At 48.0% G+C, this 23,403-nt stretch overlaps 9 protein-coding genes across 9 annotated transcripts; 4 read left to right on the top strand and 5 right to left on the bottom strand.

The window, feature by feature from the left end:
* Positions 1-96: 96 nt before the first annotated feature.
* erg20 (bifunctional (2E,6E)-farnesyl diphosphate synthase/dimethylallyltranstransferase) lies at positions 97-1,207 on the top strand (the record flags this gene model as incomplete). The annotated part of the gene is made up of 2 exons (XM_022627885.1): positions 97-216; positions 284-1,207. The coding sequence occupies 2 exons, from the start codon at positions 97-99 to the stop codon at positions 1,205-1,207; spliced, it is 1,044 nt and encodes a 347-aa protein (XP_022492729.1).
* Positions 1,208-1,453: 246 nt separating this feature from the next.
* On the bottom strand, positions 1,454-3,193 carry PENARI_c002G06294 (inorganic phosphate transporter; the record flags this gene model as incomplete). Its single annotated transcript, XM_022627564.1, has 1 exon — positions 1,454-3,193. The coding sequence occupies one exon, from the start codon at positions 3,191-3,193 to the stop codon at positions 1,454-1,456; it is 1,740 nt and encodes a 579-aa protein (XP_022492310.1).
* A 6,449-nt stretch (positions 3,194-9,642) lies between these two features.
* PENARI_c002G11864 (SF3a splicing factor complex subunit PRP9) lies at positions 9,643-11,256 on the bottom strand (the record flags this gene model as incomplete). Its single annotated transcript, XM_022627952.1, has 3 exons — positions 9,643-9,667; positions 9,720-11,110; positions 11,167-11,256. The coding sequence occupies 3 exons, from the start codon at positions 11,254-11,256 to the stop codon at positions 9,643-9,645; spliced, it is 1,506 nt and encodes a 501-aa protein (XP_022492843.1).
* Positions 11,257-11,498: 242 nt separating this feature from the next.
* On the top strand, positions 11,499-12,860 carry PENARI_c002G06032 (ATP-dependent RNA helicase eIF4A; the record flags this gene model as incomplete). Its single annotated transcript, XM_022627553.1, has 4 exons — positions 11,499-11,529; positions 11,578-11,832; positions 11,892-12,785; positions 12,841-12,860. 4 exons carry the CDS (start codon positions 11,499-11,501, stop codon positions 12,858-12,860), a joined length of 1,200 nt encoding a protein of 399 aa, XP_022492931.1.
* A 1,083-nt stretch (positions 12,861-13,943) lies between these two features.
* On the bottom strand, positions 13,944-16,078 carry PENARI_c002G06778 (WD40 repeat domain-containing protein; the record flags this gene model as incomplete). Its single annotated transcript, XM_022627588.1, has 6 exons — positions 13,944-14,120; positions 14,184-14,323; positions 14,370-14,850; positions 14,913-15,316; positions 15,368-15,462; positions 15,519-16,078. 6 exons carry the CDS (start codon positions 16,076-16,078, stop codon positions 13,944-13,946), a joined length of 1,857 nt encoding a protein of 618 aa, XP_022492240.1.
* Positions 16,079-18,614: 2,536 nt separating this feature from the next.
* Positions 18,615-19,712, top strand: PENARI_c002G07219 (HpcH/HpaI aldolase family protein; the record flags this gene model as incomplete). The annotated part of the gene is made up of 4 exons (XM_022627624.1): positions 18,615-18,679; positions 18,828-18,951; positions 19,026-19,377; positions 19,441-19,712. 4 exons carry the CDS (start codon positions 18,615-18,617, stop codon positions 19,710-19,712), a joined length of 813 nt encoding a protein of 270 aa, XP_022492570.1.
* Positions 19,713-19,846: 134 nt separating this feature from the next.
* Positions 19,847-20,146, bottom strand: PENARI_c002G06033 (uncharacterized protein; the record flags this gene model as incomplete). Its single annotated transcript, XM_022627554.1, has 1 exon — positions 19,847-20,146. The coding sequence occupies one exon, from the start codon at positions 20,144-20,146 to the stop codon at positions 19,847-19,849; it is 300 nt and encodes a 99-aa protein (XP_022492932.1).
* A 449-nt stretch (positions 20,147-20,595) lies between these two features.
* On the bottom strand, positions 20,596-22,154 carry PENARI_c002G07464 (oxygenase MpaB family protein; the record flags this gene model as incomplete). Its single annotated transcript, XM_022627646.1, has 4 exons — positions 20,596-20,862; positions 20,929-21,655; positions 21,712-21,740; positions 21,798-22,154. The coding sequence occupies 4 exons, from the start codon at positions 22,152-22,154 to the stop codon at positions 20,596-20,598; spliced, it is 1,380 nt and encodes a 459-aa protein (XP_022492255.1).
* A 581-nt stretch (positions 22,155-22,735) lies between these two features.
* On the top strand, positions 22,736-23,383 carry PENARI_c002G02002 (uncharacterized protein; the record flags this gene model as incomplete). The annotated part of the gene is made up of 1 exon (XM_022627276.1): positions 22,736-23,383. One exon carries the CDS (start codon positions 22,736-22,738, stop codon positions 23,381-23,383), a length of 648 nt encoding a protein of 215 aa, XP_022492257.1.
* Positions 23,384-23,403: the final 20 nt, after the last annotated feature.

Here is a 23,403-nt window from a genome sequence, read left to right as displayed (position 1 = left end):
AACACCACCACCCCTCTCCGCGGGGAATTGATCGGAGTGTTTTTTGGTATTTCCTTTGTACTACATTGACGTCTTGAACTACACATACTAGTCACAATGGCTCAAACTACCAAGCGTGCCGACTTCGAGGCCATCTTCCCTTCCTTGGCCCAGGACATCCTCGCCCATGCGAAGCGCTACAACCTCCCCGCCAACGCCCTCGAGTGGTTCGAGAACGTGAGCGCCCCATTCTTGATCTTTATTGTCCTATTGAATGACTGACATGTTCCCTCAAATACTATAGTCCCTCAATGCCAACGTTCCTGGTGGCAAGCTGAACCGTGGCCTCTCGGTCCCCGACACCGGTCTGGCTCTCCTCAAGCAGCCCCTGAGCGATGAGCAATTCGAGCATCTCAGCATCCTCGGCTGGATGACCGAGTTGCTCCAGGCCTTCTTCCTTGTCAGCGACGATATTATGGATAGCTCCATCACCCGCCGTGGCCAGCCCTGCTGGTACCGCCAGGAGAAGGTTGGTCTGATTGCCATCAACGACGCCTTCATGTTGGAGTCGGGTATCTACATGATCCTGAAGCAACGCTTCCGCTCTCACCCCGCCTACATTGACCTCGTTGAGCTCTTCCATGAGACCACCTGGCAGACTGAACTCGGTCAGCTGTGTGATCTGATCACCGCCCCCGAGGACAACGTCAACCTCGACAACTTTTCCATGGAGAAGTACATGTTCATCGTCACCTACAAGACCGCCTACTACAGCTTCTACCTGCCTGTTGCTCTGGCCCTTATCTACCTTGAACTCGCTACCCCCGAAACCCTCAAGCAGGCCGAGGACATCCTCATCCCCCTGGGTCAATACTTCCAGATCCAGGACGACTACCTTGACAACTTCGGTGACCCGGCCTTCATTGGAAAGGTCGGTACTGATATCCAGGACAACAAGTGCTCGTGGCTTGTCAACCAGGCTATCCAGCGCTGCACCCCCGAGCAGCGCAAGGTCCTTGACGCCAGCTATGGTCGCAAGGACCGGGCCGAGGAGCTCAAGGTCAAGGCTGTCTTCAACGAGCTCGGCCTCGAGGCTGTCTATAAGGAGTACGAGGAGAAGGTTGTTGGTGAGATCCGTGAGAAGATCGCCGCCGTGGATGAGTCCAAGGGTCTGAAGAAGGAGGTCTTCGAGTCTTTCCTCGCCAAGATCTACAAGCGCACCAAGTAGAGGATCACACTCTGTTTTGGTTTTAGCAGGATACCCGTTGTTCGATTAATTAACCGTGGGCAGCATGCATTAATTGGACATCCCCAGCGATAATTCCCTTTTAACATTTTCGTATTTACTTAGATAGAATTGAAACATGCTTTCGGTTTCGAGAAGCTTGTGCATGGTATCGACAATTACAACCAATGCTATATACAAAAGAGAACTCGACAATTAATCGGCTCAACAGAAACCGACGATCTATATTTACAGATGAGGAGCATTCAGTGCCATGAGACATAACAACCCAGAAACCAACCCAGCACAGGGCAGAGTCAAGACCCAACCACCAAAGATGAAGCCAAGCTGTCTCCAGTTAACAGCACCAAGATCATAGTTCATGAGAGCCACGCCCATCGCAGAACCAGTCAAGCACTGCGTGGTCGAGACGGGCAACCCAAGTCTCGAAGCCAAAAGCACAGTAATAGCCGCTCCAAGCTCAACACTGAATCCACGAGTTGGCGACATCTGAGTGATCTTGTTGCCCAACGCACGCACAATATGGTATCCGTAGAACCAGAAACCGAGACCGAGTAGCAGACCCGCAACGACGAGGAACCAGACTGGTGTCGGGGCCTTAGTCTCAACAACACCGGCGTGGAATGTGCTGTATGTGGCAGCCCAGGGTCCAACGGCATTGGCAACATCGTTCGATCCGTGCGCAATCGACATCATCATCGCCGATACAACTTGGCAGTATGTCCACAGGTGCTCGACGCGGTCGTCGTAACGGTTTGCGCGGGCGTGGATTGCACGCAGGTGTGCCGAGTCATGCGTGACCACATCGCGTGTCACACCCTGCAGCAGAATCCATTTGATGTATCCCCAGGCCTTGAGAGGGTTTACCCAGGAGAGGTCGCGAACTGGGTCGATGAATCGCTCGGTGGGTCCGATGTGCTTCTTTCGGGGCTTGATTTGGGGTGTTGAGTTGACAGAATCCATGTTCTTTTCTTCATCTTCGGCTGGGATTTCAGGTTTGGTCTTCGCTGTGATTTCGGGTGAGGCCAGGACTGAGCTTGCGTCGGTTGTGGTGTTGTGCTTTGCAGCGTCCATCTGGCCTGCGTGCACTTCGCCGTAGGCGTCTTCATAGTAGTTGATCACGACGCCTTCACCCTTGCCAGGGAAGTAAAGAGGTGGGTTCTCCCGGAGCAACAACGGACCAAGCGGGATGTGATAGAATTTGATGCGACTATCGTTCTGGATGAGGCGGCGCTTGAAGTATGGCATGAAGAACACATAGGCAAAGAGGAGACAGCCGAAGAAGACTCCGAGGATGATGCCGACGATCTTGCCAGCACCGAACTCTTCCAATGAGGGCGCCGAGGGGGCTTCGATGGTGATGAAGAGGGCGAGAATTGCACCGGTGAAGGCCAAATAGAATGGAATCAGGCGCATCGCCCACTTGAAGGAATCCTTTCGCTCAAGCACACTGTACTTGAGGATACCAAAGATGATGGCCGAAAATCCAGCCGCGATGAGAGGTGCAATTCCCCAAGATGCAGCAATCTGGGAGACACTACCACTCTTCCATTCCCAGGTGATGTCAGCCTGCGAGGCAAATCCAACACCAATAAGAGCACCGACAATGGTCTGCGTTGTCGAAACAGGCCAGCCCAATCCAGTGGCAAGCATCAACCATGAGGCACTTCCGATCTCTGCGCACCCCATAGCCAGCATGAGGGCACCAGGCTTTCCTTCAAATCTTTTGATGTCGATGATTCCGTTCTTGATGGTAGATGAGACTCGGGATCCCATGGCTACTGCACCAATGAACTCGGTACAGGCAGCCAGGACACCAGCCGTGGCCATGTTAAGTGTCCGGGCTGCGACGGAGGTTGCGTATGAATTGGCGACATCGTTGGCACCGTTACCGAAGGCACTGAAGACGAAGGCAATCGAGGTCAAGGCGAGGATCCAGTCATACTTGGCGGTTGCTATGGGTGCCATGGTGATAATGGAACTTGATTGACCAAGCAACAAATGGAGGAAGTTGGGAACTGGGATACAACGGTATCTCTGTGCACTCCGTGCTGCCCTTATACGAGCGGCACAGTCATGCCACGGCTATTGCCAAGTGCGGCTTTGAAAGAAAGGCTCTTCTGACCTTGGCCAGGTCCATATTGAGGAAAACGCTGATACAGGACCTCAACCCATCCCATAGACCTCCTCGAAAACGTGCACCATATCCTGAACAATCATTGGCTGAGTCCGAAATTTCATGGGTTGCTCTCGCCGATCAAAGAACTCCAGCGGATGCTGGCGCCAAGCCTTGAGAGCGGACGCCAAGAGCGGTCGTAGCTCAGTTTCCGGCGATGACAGTGTGCCTGGGTCTCTGTTGGGCCAGTCATTTGAATTGAAGGAGCACGTTTCGAGCTGAAGAACTCTGATTGAACGTGTATAGAGCTTGACCTGGGTTCAGTGCAGTGCCGAGATGCTTGGAAGTCTGGGCATCTCGGACAGAGCACAGCCCGCGCTTGGCGTCATGTCACTGTTGGTTCCGATGGGCGGGAAATGGTCCAATTTCCAATTCCCTTTGCCACCTGCGAACTACAGTAACATAGCATCTCGCATTCTATGCCCACGTGGTGGCCCTATGAAATGTTATTGTGGGCAGATCTCGCGAGTCATGGGCTTTTAAGATATCAAGGTTTTTGGCCAAGGGAACCGCTGTAACCGAATCATGTGCGAGTTTTTTCACGAAAAATGCATTTGGCTAAAGCAAACAGAAAGGGAGGAGGGGGAAGTAAGCGAGAGGATCGTAACAGCAGTTGTTCTATGATAGATACTTCGTGTTACTAGACATAAAAAACTTTGGGGAAGACGAAAAAAAGATCGTCAGCTGTAGGATTCGAACCTACGCCCGCGAACGGAATTGATAGCGAGAGGTCCTACAGACTACTTAAAGTCCTGACGTGAACCGCAAATTCGAGTCAATCGCCTTAACCACTCGGCCAAACTGACATTATGAGGTAAGCAATCTCATTTTTGACTACATAACAAGCCCGATCATATTGCACAAACAGTCGAATTTAAATACAAGCTCCTTCTTGATATAACCATCATTTGTTGTTGATATTAACAATTGAAGTTTACTTCCGAGTTATGCAAAATTATGCAGCCGATTCTTTATGATGTACTCCACCCCTGCAAAAAAACCTCATTTAACTACCTTATCCCGAGGACGAGAGGTAGGTATTGCGTGGTGTCTGTGTGTAATTGCTCTATATTCCCTCCTCACTAGAGCATTTAATGTAGCTAGACAAACGTCAGAAGCATGGGATTGAGGAGCAATTCGAGCTATAGTGAGCTTATGGTGGTTTACGTTCCTTGGTGCGACATCGGGCTTTTATTCATCGCTGAATAGAGATGTTGCTAGCTTCGTGTAGCGGCAACTCACTTCTGTTTCCTATGTTAGTATGAATGTATAAGTTAGATCATTTGCTACCCTCTATAATACATAGGAAAATAGAGGTAAGTTCTTCTTCTGATTGTTACGCAGCCTAACATAGGTAGATTACATATTATCCCGCGAACCAATGAGCACTTATGTATCGAATGGCAATCTTTGGCTGGTACAGAGGTTGGTGTTGAGAATACGTGCAGTGCCTCGTATCCAGATCATGAGGCAATGGAATTTTGTGGGAGTAGCTTTTTCTCCCTGACACCCACGCTCGCAAACGCAGAGTTATTATGGGTTCTGTAGTCTGGCAATATGTCCTGGGGTCGTTATCAACCCAAATCAGTCATCTCAACCATTCTTCGAGTCCACGCCTATTAAGGGAGAGCCATAAGCTCCGTCAGGTTCCAGTTAAGGCGGACTCGCTTTACACCAAAATCTGTACCAGGAAGCTTGACCATATCTCTGTCCAAGGTATGTCCCGAATTTACACCAGTCTATATACAACTTCTCGCTATATCTCGAGCTATCATTTTGCCTCGTAGAGGGCTTTTTCAATACGTTATGGCACTAAATCTCGCGAACGGGCGAACTCTGGCAATTATCCGTAGAAAAACAATCTCGAGCCCTCCATTATAAGCTATACGTACACAAGGAATATAGGCCCGCCTGTAAGTAGTGCCCGCGGCAAGTTACACCTAGGTAGGTATGTATCAGCCAGTTTGTACACACCGTCGCGACGGAAGAAAACCAATAAATCAAGACCGTCGATTTTAGAATTTAGCATGATATAGAGAAAGGAGTGACTTAAAAACAATCTCAAAAGACGGCACGATAAAGGGCGTAAAAGGTCCCGAAAATTGGGACAGTGGTGTAACGGACATTTTGATGGGGGTAGGTGGAAAACACAGAATGTCCGTACGCCTGCCTTACATGTTAGATTAGACTTTTAAGTTGCCATTTTACTCGTTTCCAATAGATACGCGGGAAATAATATATTGTGGCAATAAAGTCACAAAAAAAGTCGTCAGCTAGAGGATTCGAACCTCTGCCCGCGAACGGAATTGATTTCTAGTCAATCGCCTTAACCACTCGGCCAAACTGACAAAGGATTGTAGATTTGGGAAATATTTGCCATCAGCAGCAGACTCTATTTCCTACAGGTTGATGATCTTCGGTGTTCGACATTGCAAACATCAAACCAAGTTAAATCTGTCGGCTGATACGACACCCTATACTACAATTTCCTACGGGGATGGGATTATTCTATCTGTTTAGCTAAACTGGCAAGCTTATATTTCACAGCGTATTAATTAATATCCAATGCGAAGTTCTGGGCGTGTTGGTCTCTTTCTTTGACCCCTGTGTATGGCCCGCGTATTTCCTGCTATAATTTCGAACCCATTCTAGGGGCACATTTTCTCCCTAGTAATTTTCAAGATTTCGATGTGTTTTGGTGTGAAATAATCTTGCGGTATAAAGTTGTGGAGTTCCTAGTCCTAGGATGGTTGGCAAGCGCTCTAATATTCCGGGGACAGATGGGGGAGTCTAAATAATGTAGTTGACATGAGATAATCATTCCATCTGCTTTCGAAATTGAACCCCTCTATGTTTTGTTTTCAGTTCGCTATGGGCGGAAATATATATTTATATGCTTGTGTTTTACCAGCTGGATGTGTCGATCACTTGTGATGCTGTTGGCTTCTACGGTACAATTTCAGAAAGGCTCATTATCACTGTGGAGCTATTCACGAGTTTATTCGTTGTGAATCGTCATTGTCTCCGCTAGTGGTTTTCTGGGATCAAACCTAATGGGACCTATTCGAGATATATATCTCTAGGCGGACGATGGAAGTGTTTTGGCCCATTTTTAATACCTAATGTTTCCCAACCTCATATGTAAACAATCTATACAACTGCTACATAGAACGTAAGAAGATGACCATTGGCTAACAATATGTCACAGTTGAAGCTTCTTTACAGCGAGATAAAAAGCCGTAACAACAACCTGCATACATGCGGCTCCCACAAGCAAGCGGCCCAATCGACCACCATCTATCAAATTCAAACACATATATGTCACCATAGCGCCATTAGATTGAGTGAGACTATAAGCCTAGCTATCTCTAGATGTCCGTTTATCTTATGCCCCAAGTTGCACATACATCGCACACCAGCAAAACCATCCTATTAGGCTAAAGGCCCCAAAAGTTACCCGCAAACATATGAATACTGGTCTTAGGATCCAACTAGCTCTGGTCGTAAACAACTAGCGCATATATATATTGCACTATGATAATTAGCCAGGAGATTAAGATGACAGTGACATCTATGTAGTTTCTTCTCGAATCAAAAAGTTAGCAAGCGATTCTTTAAGGATTCATCGAAGGGATAAGAGGCACAGGATAGATATGTCGCCTACTGTCATTATCACTATCCCCAAAGCTACTGTTATATCAATGCCGATCTTCTCTTGTCGTCAGGAATTCGTATAACATCATGAAAGGTAAAATAGAGGATAACACAATATGCCACACGTATTGTAAGCATGACCAATACATTTTTAGATGGGGTTTAGATTTTACTAGCTTCGAAAGTGCCTTGCTCGTTGACTTAACGCAAGCTATCTGCCACTTGCCATCAGTTTAGTGAGAGACCCCTCCTGATGGCAATCCTTCGAAAAATCCGTAGCCTATTGTCAGTTTGGCCGAGTGGTTAAGGCGATTGACTAGAAATCAATTCCGTTCGCGGGCAGAGGTTCGAATCCTCTAGCTGACGATTTATTTTTTGACCTTTCCTCTATTTGCCGTAATCTCCTAAGAGTGCTGGTCGGAAGGGCAGTCAAGTGGACCCGGATACAGTCAGGTGACAATAAGTCACCTGACCTCTGGTCCTAGAGCTTGACTCGATTATGATTGGTCAAAGAGCAGAATACTTCTAATATTTCAGTCCAAGTTCGACCCTCGGGTAAAATTATAAGTTACTTCTTTGCCACTCCTTGACTGACTAACATGCTAGTTAAAGATATAACTTCGAAACCACCTCATCTGACTGGACCTCTGCACATTCCCCATCTCCACACATGCTGCACTTTTTCCTACCTTCCATTATACCTAGCTTAGTTGATAACTCATATTAAATCAATACTAGGTTCCAAATTGTTGTTAATTCTAATCATATATTGAAATCCGATAAGTGGTGAGTAAATAGCGAAGGGAAACATGTATAGCTTTAGTTTCCAATTGTCCTTTTGCTCATGAGCTCACAACTGCGAAATATTTTATCATCTATGGTCAGTTTGGCCGAGTGGTTAAGGCGATTGACTCGAACTTGCGGTTCATGTCAGGACTTTAAGTAGTCTGTAGAACCTCTCGTTATCAATTCCGTTCGCGGGCGTAGGTTCGAATCCTACAGCTGACGATTCTCTTTTTTTACTTTTTCGAAGTGTTCGAACTTTTATTGTTTTTGATCGAGGCAAGAATTCTATTTATTATGGTTTCGGACCATTTTTTTTTTTATAAACAGCCAGTGTCTGAAAAGATTACTGCTAAGTAATTATTATATCGCACTATGGTCTCCAAGTTAGGGCTATGACCTTGAAACTTGTAAGAGAGCACTGGGGGAGTGGAAGAGGGACTATTTAATGCTGCTACATATATAAGCTTGACGCAGATAAACGTTGAAGATCTGTTGACAATAGTGATATGACCTCTTTGTTAGCAGAAGGGATAACGTATTTCACATGCGAGCTGGACACTCCAAAACACCATAGTAAATGCGATATATTCTACACTGATATCTCAGCAACCACGGTTTTATTTTATTTTATTATTTTTCCAATAGCTGTTGATAAGGCTTTTTATCACTATATATTAACACCATCTATCGGGGTCACCATCTCCACTGCAGTACCTACCCCTCTCATATCTTAGCCTGCTTATGAATGCCGCTCCTGGTCCAGCTCTCCCACCACTTGGGCCGTACGCATCGAGGCATAGGCAACCAGATGAGGTACTACCAGAAGCGGGAGCCGCAGCCAAGCGACGCAGGCCATATTCTGATGATAGCGACGTGCGCAGTGGCTCCAACAAGTTTGTCCACGAGTCAAGGAACCCTTCTCCCTCTCAAAAGGGGAGGCAATCAAGCATTGAAGGGGAAAAGCCTTCCAATCCTCTGGAATCAATAAACTCGGACCGAAAGAATGACTCCGGAAAGGGTCTCATTACAAGACCAAAACTTGAGCCTCGTCGTGTTTTTACCAATTACTACAGCGAGAGGCTGGCTATGAACGGCGCCCCACAAGAGCAAGATCTCCGCGAGCAACCGGAAAAGCTTCAATCAAAAGGCAGCGGATATCGCTGGTTCCCAGCTATGAAAGATCGGAGAGAACAACTGACGAAGATGAAAAATGCACCAAGGAATCTCCATCAAGGAAAGATATTGCAGCTTGAGTCTGAAATTTCTAAACGTTCGGCTATTGATGAGACGCTGAGGAAGACTGGAACATTGGAAATGTTGATCTTAAAGTGGATGAAATTGACCCAGAAAGAACTATCGGGAAGAGACTGGCAGCTAGTGATGAATATGAATATCATAGGGACCAAATTGCAAAGGATATAGACATATGAAATACGGATCAGTAGCGGTTAGTATCTGCCAAGCTTTACCTCGTCGATGACTGGGTGGAATTGGTCTCTATCGACCATGGAGGTATTGAGATACTGGGGAATATAACACGTAGCTACTCATCAAAGCTGGAATTTTGGGGTGTTAAACTTCTCCGACCTAACGGCTAAAAAATTACGACTGGATGGAGTGTTGAATGTTCAGTGTAGATCGTAAATTGCTAATTGTACACCAAACGGAAACAAAGTCCCAGTTGTGACAAGGCTTGTGAGCCCCCTGCCCAGAGAAGTAAACATTCGCCGAACTCCGGGCCTTTTGGATAAGATGAAAGACGCCTGATGGTATTGGAAAGAAACATGATATCTGTCTTCGCTCAGAGAATACCCTGCTTTTGCAGACTGCAATATGTTAGTATCTGTGACAGGCAAAGAGGGAGAAGAAAATACATACTCCAAGTAGATTCGTTCGGGCATGACATTGCCCTCAGCATCCTCCATCTGAACCACATTATCGCGAGAGTCTCTGTCCTTCTTCCGCTCCTTCTCAAGCGAATCCCAAAGGGCCATGGCCTCACTAATTCGGGTGATTTCTCGGAAGAGATTAGTGTTAGATGTGATGCCCAGACACTTCAAACCGTAGATGTGAGTGGACTCGGAGAAGTGCTTATCGAACGCCCGTCGACCCATGTACACGTAGTTTCCGCAGATCTCGCAAGGGTATTCAACTCCAAGACCATGGAGCTTATAAAGCCAGTATGGAATGGGTTTGCCGTCCCAAGCTAGGGGCAACTTCAATGGGTTGTAAACACGCTCCTCATCGTCACCGTCCGACTCATCCCCAGCTTGACCATCGGCGCCCGCGCTCTCGGGCTCGGCCAGGATAGCTTCCAATTCCATTTGACGTTCACGTTCGGTCATACCCTGTCGGCGCTCAACGTTGATCTTTGTCGCCTGTCGCTCTGTCTTCAGGACATCTGTCAAGCAACGGATTCGGTGTTCACGTTCTGCGACTGCACGTTCCTTCATACTGTAGGCTGCAGATGTTCCCTTGCTTGCAGCGGCGGATGGCGCCTCACCAGACTTGCGGGCTTCTGCTGCTCGAATGTGCTTCTTGCCAGTCAAGTGATTCCGGTAGACGTTCTCATTCTTGAACTCCTTTTCACAGTCTGCACACCAAATGCCCTCGCCAGTTCCTTCGGTTGTCGCACCAGAGGTGCCGTTTTCAGACTTTTCCTCAGTCCAGCCCGGGATCTCCTTCGCAGCCCACTGCTTTTCAAATTGTTCATCGAAACCAGCGAAAAGTTTGTCCAGGTCTTCTAGCGGTCTCACTTTCTTCAAGAAGTTCTCTAGATAGCTGGCAAGCTCCCCAACATAACAAAAGTACCGATCGGTGAGCTTGTCTTTCCGCTTGATTGACAGGGTGGGTGGTGTGAAGATGTCGAAGATGTCGAGATATTGGGTGTATGTCAACCGCTTTGCCCCGGGAAGGTTCAGATAGTCCTCATGAGGTTTCGTAAGATCAAGGTACTGTCCGAATCCTTCTTCACCAGTGAACATATTGTCGATCTCCATACCCAAAAACTCGCCTTCGCCGGGTTCATGGCGCTTGTATGCACGTTCAAGGTTCTCGGTAGGTTCATTGGGATAGCGCTTGTGGAAGTCTTTGATCTCGCCGAGTTGCTTGTAGAATTCTTCAAACTGATCGCCGGTAGAAATCGACTGCACTTCCTTCTCCCGTAGTCCATCGGCATCCTTGTAGATTTCGAGGAGTCGCTTCGATTGTTCCTCAATTCTGTCAAGGAATTTGGCGACTTCATGGTCACGGGCTAAACGTTCGCGGACCTGTAAAATTGGCTATTAGCAAACGATGTAACGGACGTTTCTCGGCGCAGACTCACATTTCGGGGCTCCTCCGCCACGCGATCAGCGATAGCCTGCTCTAACCGCTCCAGATCCTCGTGGAGATATCGTTGATCTTCGAGCAACATTTTGTGAGTGCGACAGCGGTGCTAGTTTCTATTTTGGCTGCACGCAATGAGTGTGGAAGACGTAACGTAGCGATCGCGAGAAGAAGTTGGCGATTGGCAGCTGAAGCTCGCGGGAAGGTCATGTGACACTTACCATTTCCACCGCGAAAAGTTGGGTGGTTGACTTCACTTTCCAAGGCTTTCACTTGTTGTGAATCCCGATTTCATTTATTGCCCGCCGTTGAACTACTCATATTCCAATCATGGCGGACGGAATCGACAGACGCGCCGAGGGTATGTGACCCCAACCTGAGAAAAGTGAACCGGACTAATAGCAGGCAGAGCGCATGGAGTTTAGCACCTCCAAGGAGGTGACGGTGGCGCCCACCTTCGAGGATATGCACCTGAAGGAGAGCCTGCTTCGTGGAATTTACGCTTACGGATACGAATCGCCTTCGGCTGTGCAATCGCGTGCGATTGTTCAGATCTGCAAAGGTCGCGACACCATTGCCCAGGCCCAGTCCGGTACTGGTAAAACCGCTACATTCGCTATCAGTACTTTGCAGGTCATTGATACTGTTGTGCGCGAGACCCAAGGTACGTGGACTTTCGTCCGATTGGAGTGAGTATGTTCTAACCGCAGCCTGTTGGTGCAGCTCTGGTCCTGTCCCCGACTCGTGAACTTGCAACCCAGATTCAATCCGTCGTCATGGCTCTCGGTGATTACATGAACGTTCAGTGTCACGCCTGTATCGGAGGTACCAACATTGGCGAGGATATTCGCAAACTCGATTACGGCCAGCACGTTGTTTCCGGAACTCCTGGTCGTGTGGCCGATATGATCCGTCGCCGAAACCTGCGCACTCGCCATATCAAGATGCTCGTCCTCGACGAGGCTGATGAGCTCCTCAACCGCGGTTTCCGTGAACAAATTTACGATGTCTACCGCTACCTGCCCCCCGCGACGCAGGTCGTTGTGGTGTCTGCTACTCTCCCATACGATGTGCTGGATATGACGACCAAGTTCATGACGGATCCCGTTCGTGTCCTGGTCAAGCGTGACGAGTTGACCCTGGAGGGTATTAAGCAGTATTTCATTGCTGTGGAAAAGGAGGAGTGGAAGTTCGACACACTTTGCGATCTTTACGACACCCTGACCATCACCCAGGCAGTCATCTTCTGCAACACCCGCCGCAAGGTCGACTGGCTCACCGACAAGATGCGTGAGGCCAACTTCACTGTTTCCAGCATGCACGGCGAGATGCCCCAGAAGGAGCGTGACAGCATTATGCAAGACTTCCGCCAGGGTAACTCCCGTGTCCTCATCTCCACTGACGTGTGGGCCCGTGGTATCGATGTCCAGCAGGTCTCCCTTGTCATTAACTACGATCTTCCTACCAACCGCGAGAACTACATTCACCGTATCGGTCGAAGTGGTCGTTTCGGCCGCAAGGGTGTGGCTATCAACTTTGTCACTAGCGATGATGTTCGCATCCTGCGTGATATCGAATTGTACTACTCCACCCAGATTGATGAGATGCCAATGAACGGTAAGCTACCCCGGATCCTTATCAGACTAATAACGGCGCTAATCATTCATAACAGTTGCGGACTTGCTTTCATAATCGCCTTATTAAGATCTTGTATCTACAAGATCTTTCTTCAATCGACTCGGCAGCAGCATTTCTGAGCTTCTTGAATTGGTTGCGTTCTGCATGCGTGGTTGGATATGACTCAAAACTCGACATACCGGGAGCAAAGGAAAAAATGCAATGCCAGCCCTAGCGTGGAGGAAAGGGATACATACGTATCAGTAAGTAAATTGCATCAACATACTCATCGGCAGATACTGACTGTTTTAACAGGATAAGAATGCCAATCAACTTGTACATCCCTGGCGGTGTTTACGATTCTGTTTATTTTCAAAATTTGAGATCGAGGGGCCTCAGTAGTAGCGTCTTTCAGTCCTCGGAGTTTCGTTTGCTTTAATCTTTGATATTGGGAATTATGACTGATGGAATCAAATTTACTTTCAATATTGCACCATCTCTCTCGTAGAGCAGGTTCCAGACCATCAAGAAAAAGCTCGTATAAAATGGGTCGTGAGATCTGATTGGGTATCTGATGGTCAGAAGGGGAAACACACAGATTCATCAAAGCAATAACTGACAGTTATTAACCTTTCGAAGCAAGATATGCATTGAAATCTGTCACCCTCGTTTAAGCATTGTCTTGGTAATATGTCAAGTGTCATTATCGTTCTGATCTGCACCTAGGTACCTAGTATCTGTGTCCCTTACCTAGAAAAAGGTTCAAAACAACTGGCGCCGGCTTCCTCTATTGATAGAAATAGATGCTAGCTACAAAACCTAAGTTCAGAAACCAAAACAAACCCAAAAGGGGATTTCTTACGATTTATATGCGGATCGGAGGATAGAGAGGACATGTCGGCAAAACCAAACTCAGACCCAAGAGGGAAAAAAAAAGCCACAGGTATCCCGATACAAGAAAGTGAGGGAAAAGGGAAAAAAAAGAAACGTAATTGCAAGAAGCAGGTTTATCGTCTTTCAATCCAAAGCACAAAAGCACCAATGCACCGGGTAAGATAGATGCCTCCACCTTCATACGAGACAGCAGAGAACATAAGTAAAAAAATAAGATAAAGACAGCGAATGAGCAAGGAGCGTGAAAAAGGCATTCCTAGGTAGTCATGATAGGCATTCTCGATATGCAGTACACATGTTCCAGTTCAGGTCCGGACCGGATTCAGGGCTCAGTAAGCCGAGGTGGATCTCAACGCACTCGTCCGTGTGAACCCATTTGATGATAGCCCACTCTGTTGAATAGGCGCTGTTGGGCGTGACCGATTGTTTTCTCGGGACCAGCTGGGATAGGTTAGCCTTATTTGAGGGTAAAAGGTGAGAGTGATAGTTAGCTTACATCCTTACTGACTCGTCATCACCTGCTGAGGCGAACATTCCCGGGTCTCTTGGGTTCCATGATATTGAGTTCACGCAGCCCTTCTCGTGTCCTTCCAATGTTTCAACGAGGTTGCCGTTCTCTTTGTGCCAGATGTAGACTTTCGAGTCTAGGGAGGGTTAGTAGCATGATATTTCCGGGTTTGAAATACTCACCTTCGCTTCCGCTCACGATAAAGTTCTCAGCGGCTCCACCGAATGTGCTGCGAATCACAAACTCGCCCTGCTTCTGGCCTCGGAATTGACGTACCAAAGCGGTAGTCTCCATATTGACGAGTTGAATCTCCCCCTCGGCCAAATTGATAAGCACATGTAGTGAATCCTGGCTGATAGCAACCGAGGTCGGCTTGCTTGGTAGCGGAAGGGAGTATTCTTCCTCGTAAGTCATGAAGTTGTACACGTGAATCTTAGCCTCCGTGTCGGCGGCAACAAGGCGTCGCCCGTCTGCACTGATGGCACAGTCCTGCACGCGGAATCCGCCTTTCCATGAATGCAAGGGTTGGCCCCGCATGCTCCAGTGTCGAAGTTGAGATTCAGCGTCGAGAGAGGCGGTCACAAAAGATTCCCCATCTGCAGCCCAGGCGGCCGCCGTGACTGGTTGGCGGTGGTGATTGATAGTAAGTAGACAAACGCCCGTCTAAAACATCCAGTTAGTATGTCCTCGGAAACTTCATATTCAATTTCAAAGAGAAATCTTACCTCGACGCTCCACACTCGAGCCTTCTTGTCTTGCGAGCATGTAATCAACTTGGAGTCATCTGGGCTCCAACTGGCAAAAGCAACACCCTCCTCGTGATCAGTGAGTCGTTTCAAAAGTGAAAAATCGCTTGTATCATAGATAAGCACGTGGTGGTCCTTGCCGGCAGTGACCAACTTGGTGCCATCGTGAGAGAACTCGCAATACCAAACTTCATCCGAGTGATGACTCAAGCGCGCGCTAACTTCCAAAGGGAAGTCGTTTCGGTCGCACATGTGGTCGGAGTAGAGCGATGGGGGCTCGGCGGTATTATGATATAGACAGTTGTTGATTTGGTTGTGCTTGACGTGATCTAGTAAGTGTGCAAGACGATGCTGGGGGATCATGACGGAGGGAGAGATGGATTCTGCGGCTGTTAGCAAATCTGACAGGCCCTGGTAAGTAAAGCTGTGCTTACTGGACAGCTCGCCGAGTAGTCGCTCTCGTGATGAGCTGACAGGCCCATCCCAACCCGCTTGTTCGTGTAGGATTTCGGTCGGGCACATAAGAAGACTGAAAGGCGAGTCAGTCAACCGGCAAGCAATTTTATCAGCAACAGATATGCATACCTTGAAAGAGCATGAAGGCGCTCTACATCAAAATTCAACGGTGTCAGCTCTTGCCGAAGGACCCCAAGTGCTGATGCCAGATCGCGGGCCTCGAGTAGCTCCAGGAACTTCTGCTGCCGTAGATAGAACAGCATCTCGTTCCTGTCGGCATCCTCCGCTAACACCAGTGTCTCCTCCGGTACAGACTTCTGGTCTTCCTGTTGTAACCCAATATTCCGAAATGAGTGAAGTAGGATTCTCTCTGCCTCCGACCATCTTCCACCTAATACCGCATTTCGAAAAGTTGCGACCCCCGACGTTTCCAGCTCATAACCACTCTCGGATATTAACTTCGACGCCGACTCTGTATAGCCCAACTCATACAGACTTTGTATCAGGATCCGTGACACCTCTTCCCGGTTATGTCCGTAGTAGGTAGAGCTCGCCTTTCTTGAACCGTTGGTATGGGAGCTTCCGTTAGAGCTCGACCCGTTCAGACCAACTTTCCTCGGCGTCGACGGGAAGGACCCATTCGAAGCCTCAGAGAAGCCGTTCTCTGCTTTTATGCCATCGGGACGCATGGTTGCCAGGCGCCTGCGCTTGGGGGAGGGTGAACGGCCGTCCGGTCGACCGGAGAGGGTAGCGGTCTCGCGTGTAGGAAGTGTGACCCCCGCCGTTGCGGAACCAAGGGGACTACTTGAACGACGGCGGCGGGATGGACGAGTCGATGTATGTGACGCTGTCGGGATCTGGGAGGCGGGAGTGTCTACCGAGGGCAGAGGATCGGGGTCGTCGGAGGCGATATAGGGGTGATAAGGTGAGGAGTGAGCCAGCTCGATAGCCTAGATCTGCCCAATCCCCCGGCTCAGAGAACCAGGTGAGCAGATCTGAAGTGATAGTCCGATAAATAACCGGAGCTGTTGGAGTCACAAGGTAGAGGGAGAAAATCACGAGGTTGACTCCGCGAGGTCGGGCGGAGATGCTTATCGAGAGGTGGAGCACGACGATGAATCACGAGTGTGAGCGCAATGCAAGCTTGAAGGAATAAGGGAATTTGCTGTTTTCGAAAATCGCGAGGAAGGAGGATTCGGGCACACAGCTCTATCACTTTCGAGCTCCACGTATCTCACCTGATCCACTGCGAACTCTCTGAGCCTCTAATTTTGTGACGGGCGGGTTAGCCGCCAGATACAGTCTATCTTTCTCTAGCGTACGTATTCACTATATTTTTATGTTGATTTAGACTATATAGCAACGTAATAACTAGTTGGTCAAGTTGGCTTAAGTTAGCTCACGTCTGAAGGTCTGGGGTTACCGTGCACACGATCTATAAGCTCCACAAAGCACAGAGCACGATCTACACCCTAAAGTAGAGCACCCTAGCCCGTATGCATCTCAAGTAGAAGTTGAAGCTGGACTTGTTCAGCTTGTTCAACTTGTCGGGAGCCACCACCGATTTACGTTTCACTGACGCCATGATGATGCTGTAGCCCCAAACCGTATATAATATGTGACCACCCGGGCAGAGGCAATCTCACCTTGGCATCTTACCATCTTACCATCTTACTGTTACTCTACCCAAACTAAACCAATCCAACATACATTCAACTCAACATGGGCTGTGACTGCGGATCAAGCTGCACTTGCACAGGCGGCGCCCAAAGCTGCTCTTGTGGCGATACATGCACCTGCAAGGGATGTGGAGTATGTGACCCCAATCTGGAACGATAAGATTTCGCTAACCTCCATCTTAGAAGTAAAGCCCAACCTTGTTTCACTCGTTTATGTGGACTATCAAAAATGAAGGTATAGGAGACAGATCGTTGTCTAGCTTGGCGTAGACGTCATACATATCCGCTAGGATAAGCGTGATCAAAACATAACCGCAATACAACGATAATCTCCGATTTATGGATTTCCTCATTAAATTCATAGCCATCGCCTCTCTTTCTTTAGACCCCGCTAATCCACACACTCACACCATAAGATAGGGGTAGGTGGACTAGGTACTAGCATATGTAGTATTGAGATAAGAGCATAGCATCTGCACGATAGCGATAGTTATCCCTCTCCAAGTATTTACGTGGACGTCGCTCCAAGCTTATTACCCTACAATCCTAGTAGATTTTGCCAAGAAGTATGATCGGTGTAAGGGACTAGACTTATTGTACATCAAATAGCGACATTTGCGAATCTGACTCGAACTGAGCCCCTGCTTAACTCATTGTGTAAATGAATATGCAATGCCGGATCAAATCCCGTGTAGATCTTCAAGCTAGAGGCTACTAGGGCCTACCGCCGTAATCATATCACAGTTTCGGCCCGAATAGATCGGAGTCTAGGTTAGTGACAAACCCACAGACAAGGAACTAGGCATGAGCGCGATCGATCTGCTCAAAAAGTGTCTATTCTAACAAGGCTCCTCTTCTCACAAGCCGTGAGACGAAATATACAAACCTGCTCGAGAGGTATATATCACCGATTATATCCACAAAGGCGTTAGATACGACCGTTAGCAAGGCCTAAAAGGATTATAATTGTCCTGCTACCTCTTGAACCGGACATTCAGGATGAATAAACTGATTTATTACCGTCCTAAGATACAGCTGCTTGCTTAGAAACCTAGATGTAGAACAACTAGTGCTGGCAGGAATTGTGACCGAGTACAACCGTTCCTATATACCTCGTGCCTTCTGCCCGCTGATATAGACCAAGTTATTATATATATTCGCAGCGTGAATGCAACTATTCAAGCCCAAGTTACTTCGGGCCTTCGGGGGAGTCCACCACCGAGCACTCCACGCGGTGGCAATCCCCGTGGGGCATGCCCCAACAGCTTCAGCTTCAGACATGCCAATGCAAGTGATATACTATACAGCAATCAGATTAAATAGTAGCAAGATGTTATAGCCGCTATAATTCCTACCTTACTGACCATAAGTTATCAACGAATAAATCATATAAATAACAACAGCAGCAAAACACGCCGTGGGGGTGGCCCTCGGGTAGTCGGTCGGAGCAACCCCGAGTGTCCCTCTCCAAAACGCAGTCTTACGGGAAACATTCCTTCTGTAACTCTTCAATCTCAGAAAAGACATCATCTTCTCTACCTCCATCATGTCTGCTGTCACACTTCGCTCCGCGCTGCAAAGCCAGCCCGTGTCCTATGGCTTCTGGTTGACGTATGTTGGAACCCCGTTGGAACCCCGCGCTTAGAGGGGCAGCTTGACGAAGCTTCAATTCAGTAAAAGAGATATTTGGAAGGGATTGTCTCGATAGGAGCACAAACATACATCGCAAGAACATCTAGCTAATAAAACCCCTCTATAGTCTCCCCAGCGCCGCCGTCGCAAAGACCATCCTCCGCCGCAGCCCCGAGTACTCGGAAGGCGGATTCAGCTGGGTCCTCATTGATGCCGAGCATGGCCTGATCAACGATAGCCACTACTACGAGGTATACACCACACTAATCCACCACCTCAAATCCCCATGAACCCCATTGAAAACCCCACTAACACCTGATCATAGCTCACAAACGCCATCGGCCATGAAGGCGCTAGCCCAATCATCCGCGTCCCCTGGCCCGAAGAATGGATGATCAAGCGCGCTCTCGACGCAGGCGCTCACGGAATCATGACTCCCATGTGCCACACCGCAGAGGATGCCGCCAAGGTTGTTAGTTACTGCAAGTACCCGCCTGTCGGAGTGCGCGGCTATGGACCTATGTTTGCGCCGCATTCTTTCCCTGGTGTGAAGCCGGCTGAGTATGATGAGAAGACTCATGGGGAGGTTTTGGTTGTTGTACAGATTGAGTCGAGGCCTGGTGTTGAGAATGTGGAGAAGATTGCTAATGTTGAGGGGCTTGATGTGTTGTTTATTGGTGAGTTTGGTATTGGGACACTGGGTTTTGGGGATGTTTGCTGACAATTCCCTTTTATTGTAGGACCCTTTGATCTTGCTAAGCAGATGCGTGTTACTCGTGGCGGTGAGGAGCATGAGGCTGCTATTCTGCGTGTTTTGAAGGCTGCCAAGTCTGCCGGCAAGAAGGCTGCTATCTTCTGTTCTGATGGTGATGATGCTCTTAGACGCTCGCAGCAGGGCTTTGATATGGTTTCTATCATTACTGATGTTGGTGTCTTTGGTGATGGGATGCTGCGCGAATTAGAAAAGGCCAAGGGTACTACTAAGGCTGAGGGAAAGCGTGATGGATACTGATTAACGAGCCTCAGATCCATATGTATATAGAAGCAAGGTATAAATTCAATCAAGTTATCAGTATACAAATTCGTATTTTCTTCCGTTGTGATTGTATCACTTCTTCTCCATCTTTACTCTGTAGGCAGCCGGTATCATAGCCTTAACCTTTCCATCTTTCTCAACATCAAGGCAAACAGATCAGTGGCAAAACCACCCAAAAGAAATAAATCAAGGATCAGCCAGTTGCCGACATCATAGATTGACGAGAACAGACTGGAAGAGGCACCAATTCCCACGTTCGGCTTGGCATCATTAGTAGTGTAGGATCGGAATGCAATTTTGCCAGTAGCATCCTCAGGCAAAATGGTCGGCACCAGCCTTGTATGTTCACCACTGAAAAGGCGTTCAATCTGAGACGTAATGTCGGTTCCATCGCTGATCCACGAGGACATCTTCAGTCCAGGGTCTTTGCCTCGTGGGATATTCTCGATTCATCCGAATGCACCGCTCTGCTTTGGCCGTTCATGGTACATGTCAGACCCGTCAGCAGGAGTGGCGCGGTGTGGTTCGATTTCGCTTCGTGGAACCATTGCTGTAGGAGTTGACCGATGATCTGGAGGCGGTGTTTGTTGTCAATGTTGATCTTTGAGCCTGAGACTATTGTAATGGACAAGTTCTTGGGCAATACGAGCCTCTGTTTGGCTGACATCGCGTTGCAGCAGGGATGCTTAACCCGATTAGGTAGCATACGGCGCTCTTGGCATTTCTGCCGCACGATCGATGTATAGGGCCAATAGATATTCACCTGGAAAATATTCGCATTATTCAAGCATATACGTAGACAAAATTGATGGCTGTGGCATGCTCACATTAGAACACTTTACTCAACACTAAACTATACTCAAACCACCAAGAAAAACTGTTGCGCAGGAATCATTCTCGTTGCAAACCCAAATCCCAAGGCCAGAGTGACTACTGCAGTGAAGGCAGCTAGAAGTCCCAGACGTGCCAAGCTCTCAATACCAGGTCGCTCAAACTTAGTGCTCCTCCGCTCTCCAAGTCGAGTTGTGCGAGTTAATGTTGGAACATATTTGAACTCGAAGCGTGACTCCTCGCCAAGACCCATTTTCTCGTCGAGAATGAGCCTGTAGAAATACTTTCGGCGGAGCTGGAGAGTCGACATGTTAGCAGAATGTATGAATAATTGAAAGTAAACGTGCATATGGCTTCGTACCGAAATCATAATCTTGTCCAGAAAAGAGATTCTCGGGATGATGTATGAAATACCCATGACCCAGAAACAATAACCCCATATCAACATCCGATAATAAAGGTTAGGCCGTGGAATCTCCAGCTCATCAGAAAGCTGATCGCCATTAAGCAGTCGAGCCATGGCTTCCATGAACTCCTTGGACGCATAAGCCGGTGCTGTATTTTCTAGACCAATGATAATGTTCTTTGCTAGAATCTTTCCAACCTCAGTAGGATCAATTTCCGTAATGAGAAGAGATTCCATCATAGCCCGACCTTTGGCTATATCCTCAAATGGATGTGTCGGAGTGCCCATATAATAGGCAACCAGCCTCCACAGTGCGATGTAATCCTCGATCTCCTGCTGGCTGAGGTAAATACCCTGCCTCGGCAGTCCGAGCCAAACAACTGCGCTGCAGAATGTGTTGATTGTGCCGATACAGTCCAAGTCGTTGACTGGTGTACCGTATTTGTCGACATCGTAGTATTCGGGTTTCTGGTCAACCAGGCTGAGAATCTTCATCCGGACAGATGAGTGGAGTAGTCGGACTCGAACAGATGAGATATGGCCTTCGCCACCTGGCTTTATGCCTTCTGCTGAGCTGTTGACTTGTAGTATATGCTGGAGGGTCTCAAGTAATCTCCGCCGTACTACTTTCGCTCCGAAGCCGCCTGTGCGCGCGAGGGTTTCGACAACCCGGACTGCTCCCCTATTTAGAAGTCAGTGGATGGCCAGGGTAGCTGTGTGCTCAGGGTATTGTCATACATTCCACCGAGTAAACTTTCAAAATTGAGCTGTAGGTAGATGAGCATTATACACCAAGTCGCATTTGAATTATGTATACCACTTACAACATTCAGAATCGGAAGTCCGTATCGAAAGAACACATCCTGACCCCGTTGGATCTGAGCCCAGTCCACCCACTCCGGGACTGTATTGATCTGTGTCCACAACTCTTGGAGTTTAGGATCTTCCTCCGCATGGTCCCTTAATAGACCATATAGATCCTTCTTGTAGGTCTTCTTGTCCGAGTCATCATTTGTCGGGATCCTATTCAAGAGCTCGACACACTCATCAGCAAGGACATCGCAGGTATAAGCCATTGGCCGGAGGTCATCAGCAGATGAGTGGAGGTCAGTCCAGTGGAAGGAATAGCCCCAGTAGTGACACTCGGTGCTATTCCCGTTCTTAGGGCTCTTTAGTGCCATTTATGTGGTTAAGTTGAAGATATAGAAATCAAAGAAGTCCTATTATTATTACAGGTATATATATGTGTCTATACGATACTATATAAGGGTCAAACACGACAGGTGACCCTTTACCGTGGTCCACGGTTCGAGAAAGAGGGGGCCGTCGATCGCCATGTGAAGCGAACTTGAGCCACTCAGACCCCGGACGTTGTGCTAGCGCCCTTCGCTTATAGTGTTCACATGTGTTATGTGTTACATATTTGCAGTCCGGAGAATAGGGTAATTCCACACTGGTCCAACGGTCTTGCATGGCGCTTCAGAGCCCCTTTGTTCTGATCTCTGTAACACAAAGCATTATTCTCCGTATGAAACTGAACAAAGGCCTTCCAGGATTGGTATATGGACTGTATTCTTTGTCTGGCAACTATATAATACATGGTGCACTTGACTGTCCTGGGAAACAAACACATCACACAGTACTTTCAAATAGTTTATTCGTGCAAGATATCATGGAGAGGAATTTTTCGATTGAATGTGAATTCAATGGGATGGAGATCCCCTCGTTTCATATCAAAGAAGTGGAACTTGATGCTTGTTACATGGCCCTAAACAACCTCCGAAATCTATTGTTCCAAGAGCCCATGCTCGAACTCCTTCAATACCAGATCGAGGAGGGCACTAGCTATTTTGAATCGTTGATAGCGGAGTCCAACGACGAATATACAGAAAGCATGATTCAATTAACTGTATATGGATTGTCAGCTAGTGAGTTCCGATCCATGAGCGGTCGCTGGTACGAATCCCAGCCTCTCGACTGGATGGCACTCAGGTATGTGTTCCCAACACACCCAGGCAACTATTCAGTCATGCGTGAGACAGATGAGGACTCGGAGTATGGGCACCTCGGCAAGGTGCAAATGATAGGGAGGCATATCGCAAAGATTTGGTTTGCTGATCCCACAAGTAGCTTAGTCGCGATCCCGGAGTGGCTGGCGGAGCTGCGAGATTTCGAGTATAAAATGGTGGAGTACTCAACTGTCAAGCTTGACAGTGGGAATGTTTTCTTCTATCTCATGAATGAGTTCAAGGAAACCAAAACTGGTTGTGAGATCAAGTTGCGGGCATTCTTGCCCTCTGCTGCGCCGGCATCGTTGATCGGTCAACATACACAGCATCGAGCTATTGAATTCCGAAACCTGCTGTATATGGTTCATGCGGTTGTTGAGGCCGAAAAGGATTCCTATTGAGGTGTGTTGCGCGTCATCTT

This window comes from Penicillium arizonense (genome assembly GCF_001773325.1).
Source record: "Penicillium arizonense strain CBS 141311 chromosome Unknown PENARI_contig002, whole genome shotgun sequence".
Classification (NCBI taxonomy): domain Eukaryota; kingdom Fungi; phylum Ascomycota; class Eurotiomycetes; order Eurotiales; family Aspergillaceae; genus Penicillium; species Penicillium arizonense.
This window is presented reverse-complemented; position numbering and strand designations above follow the sequence as displayed.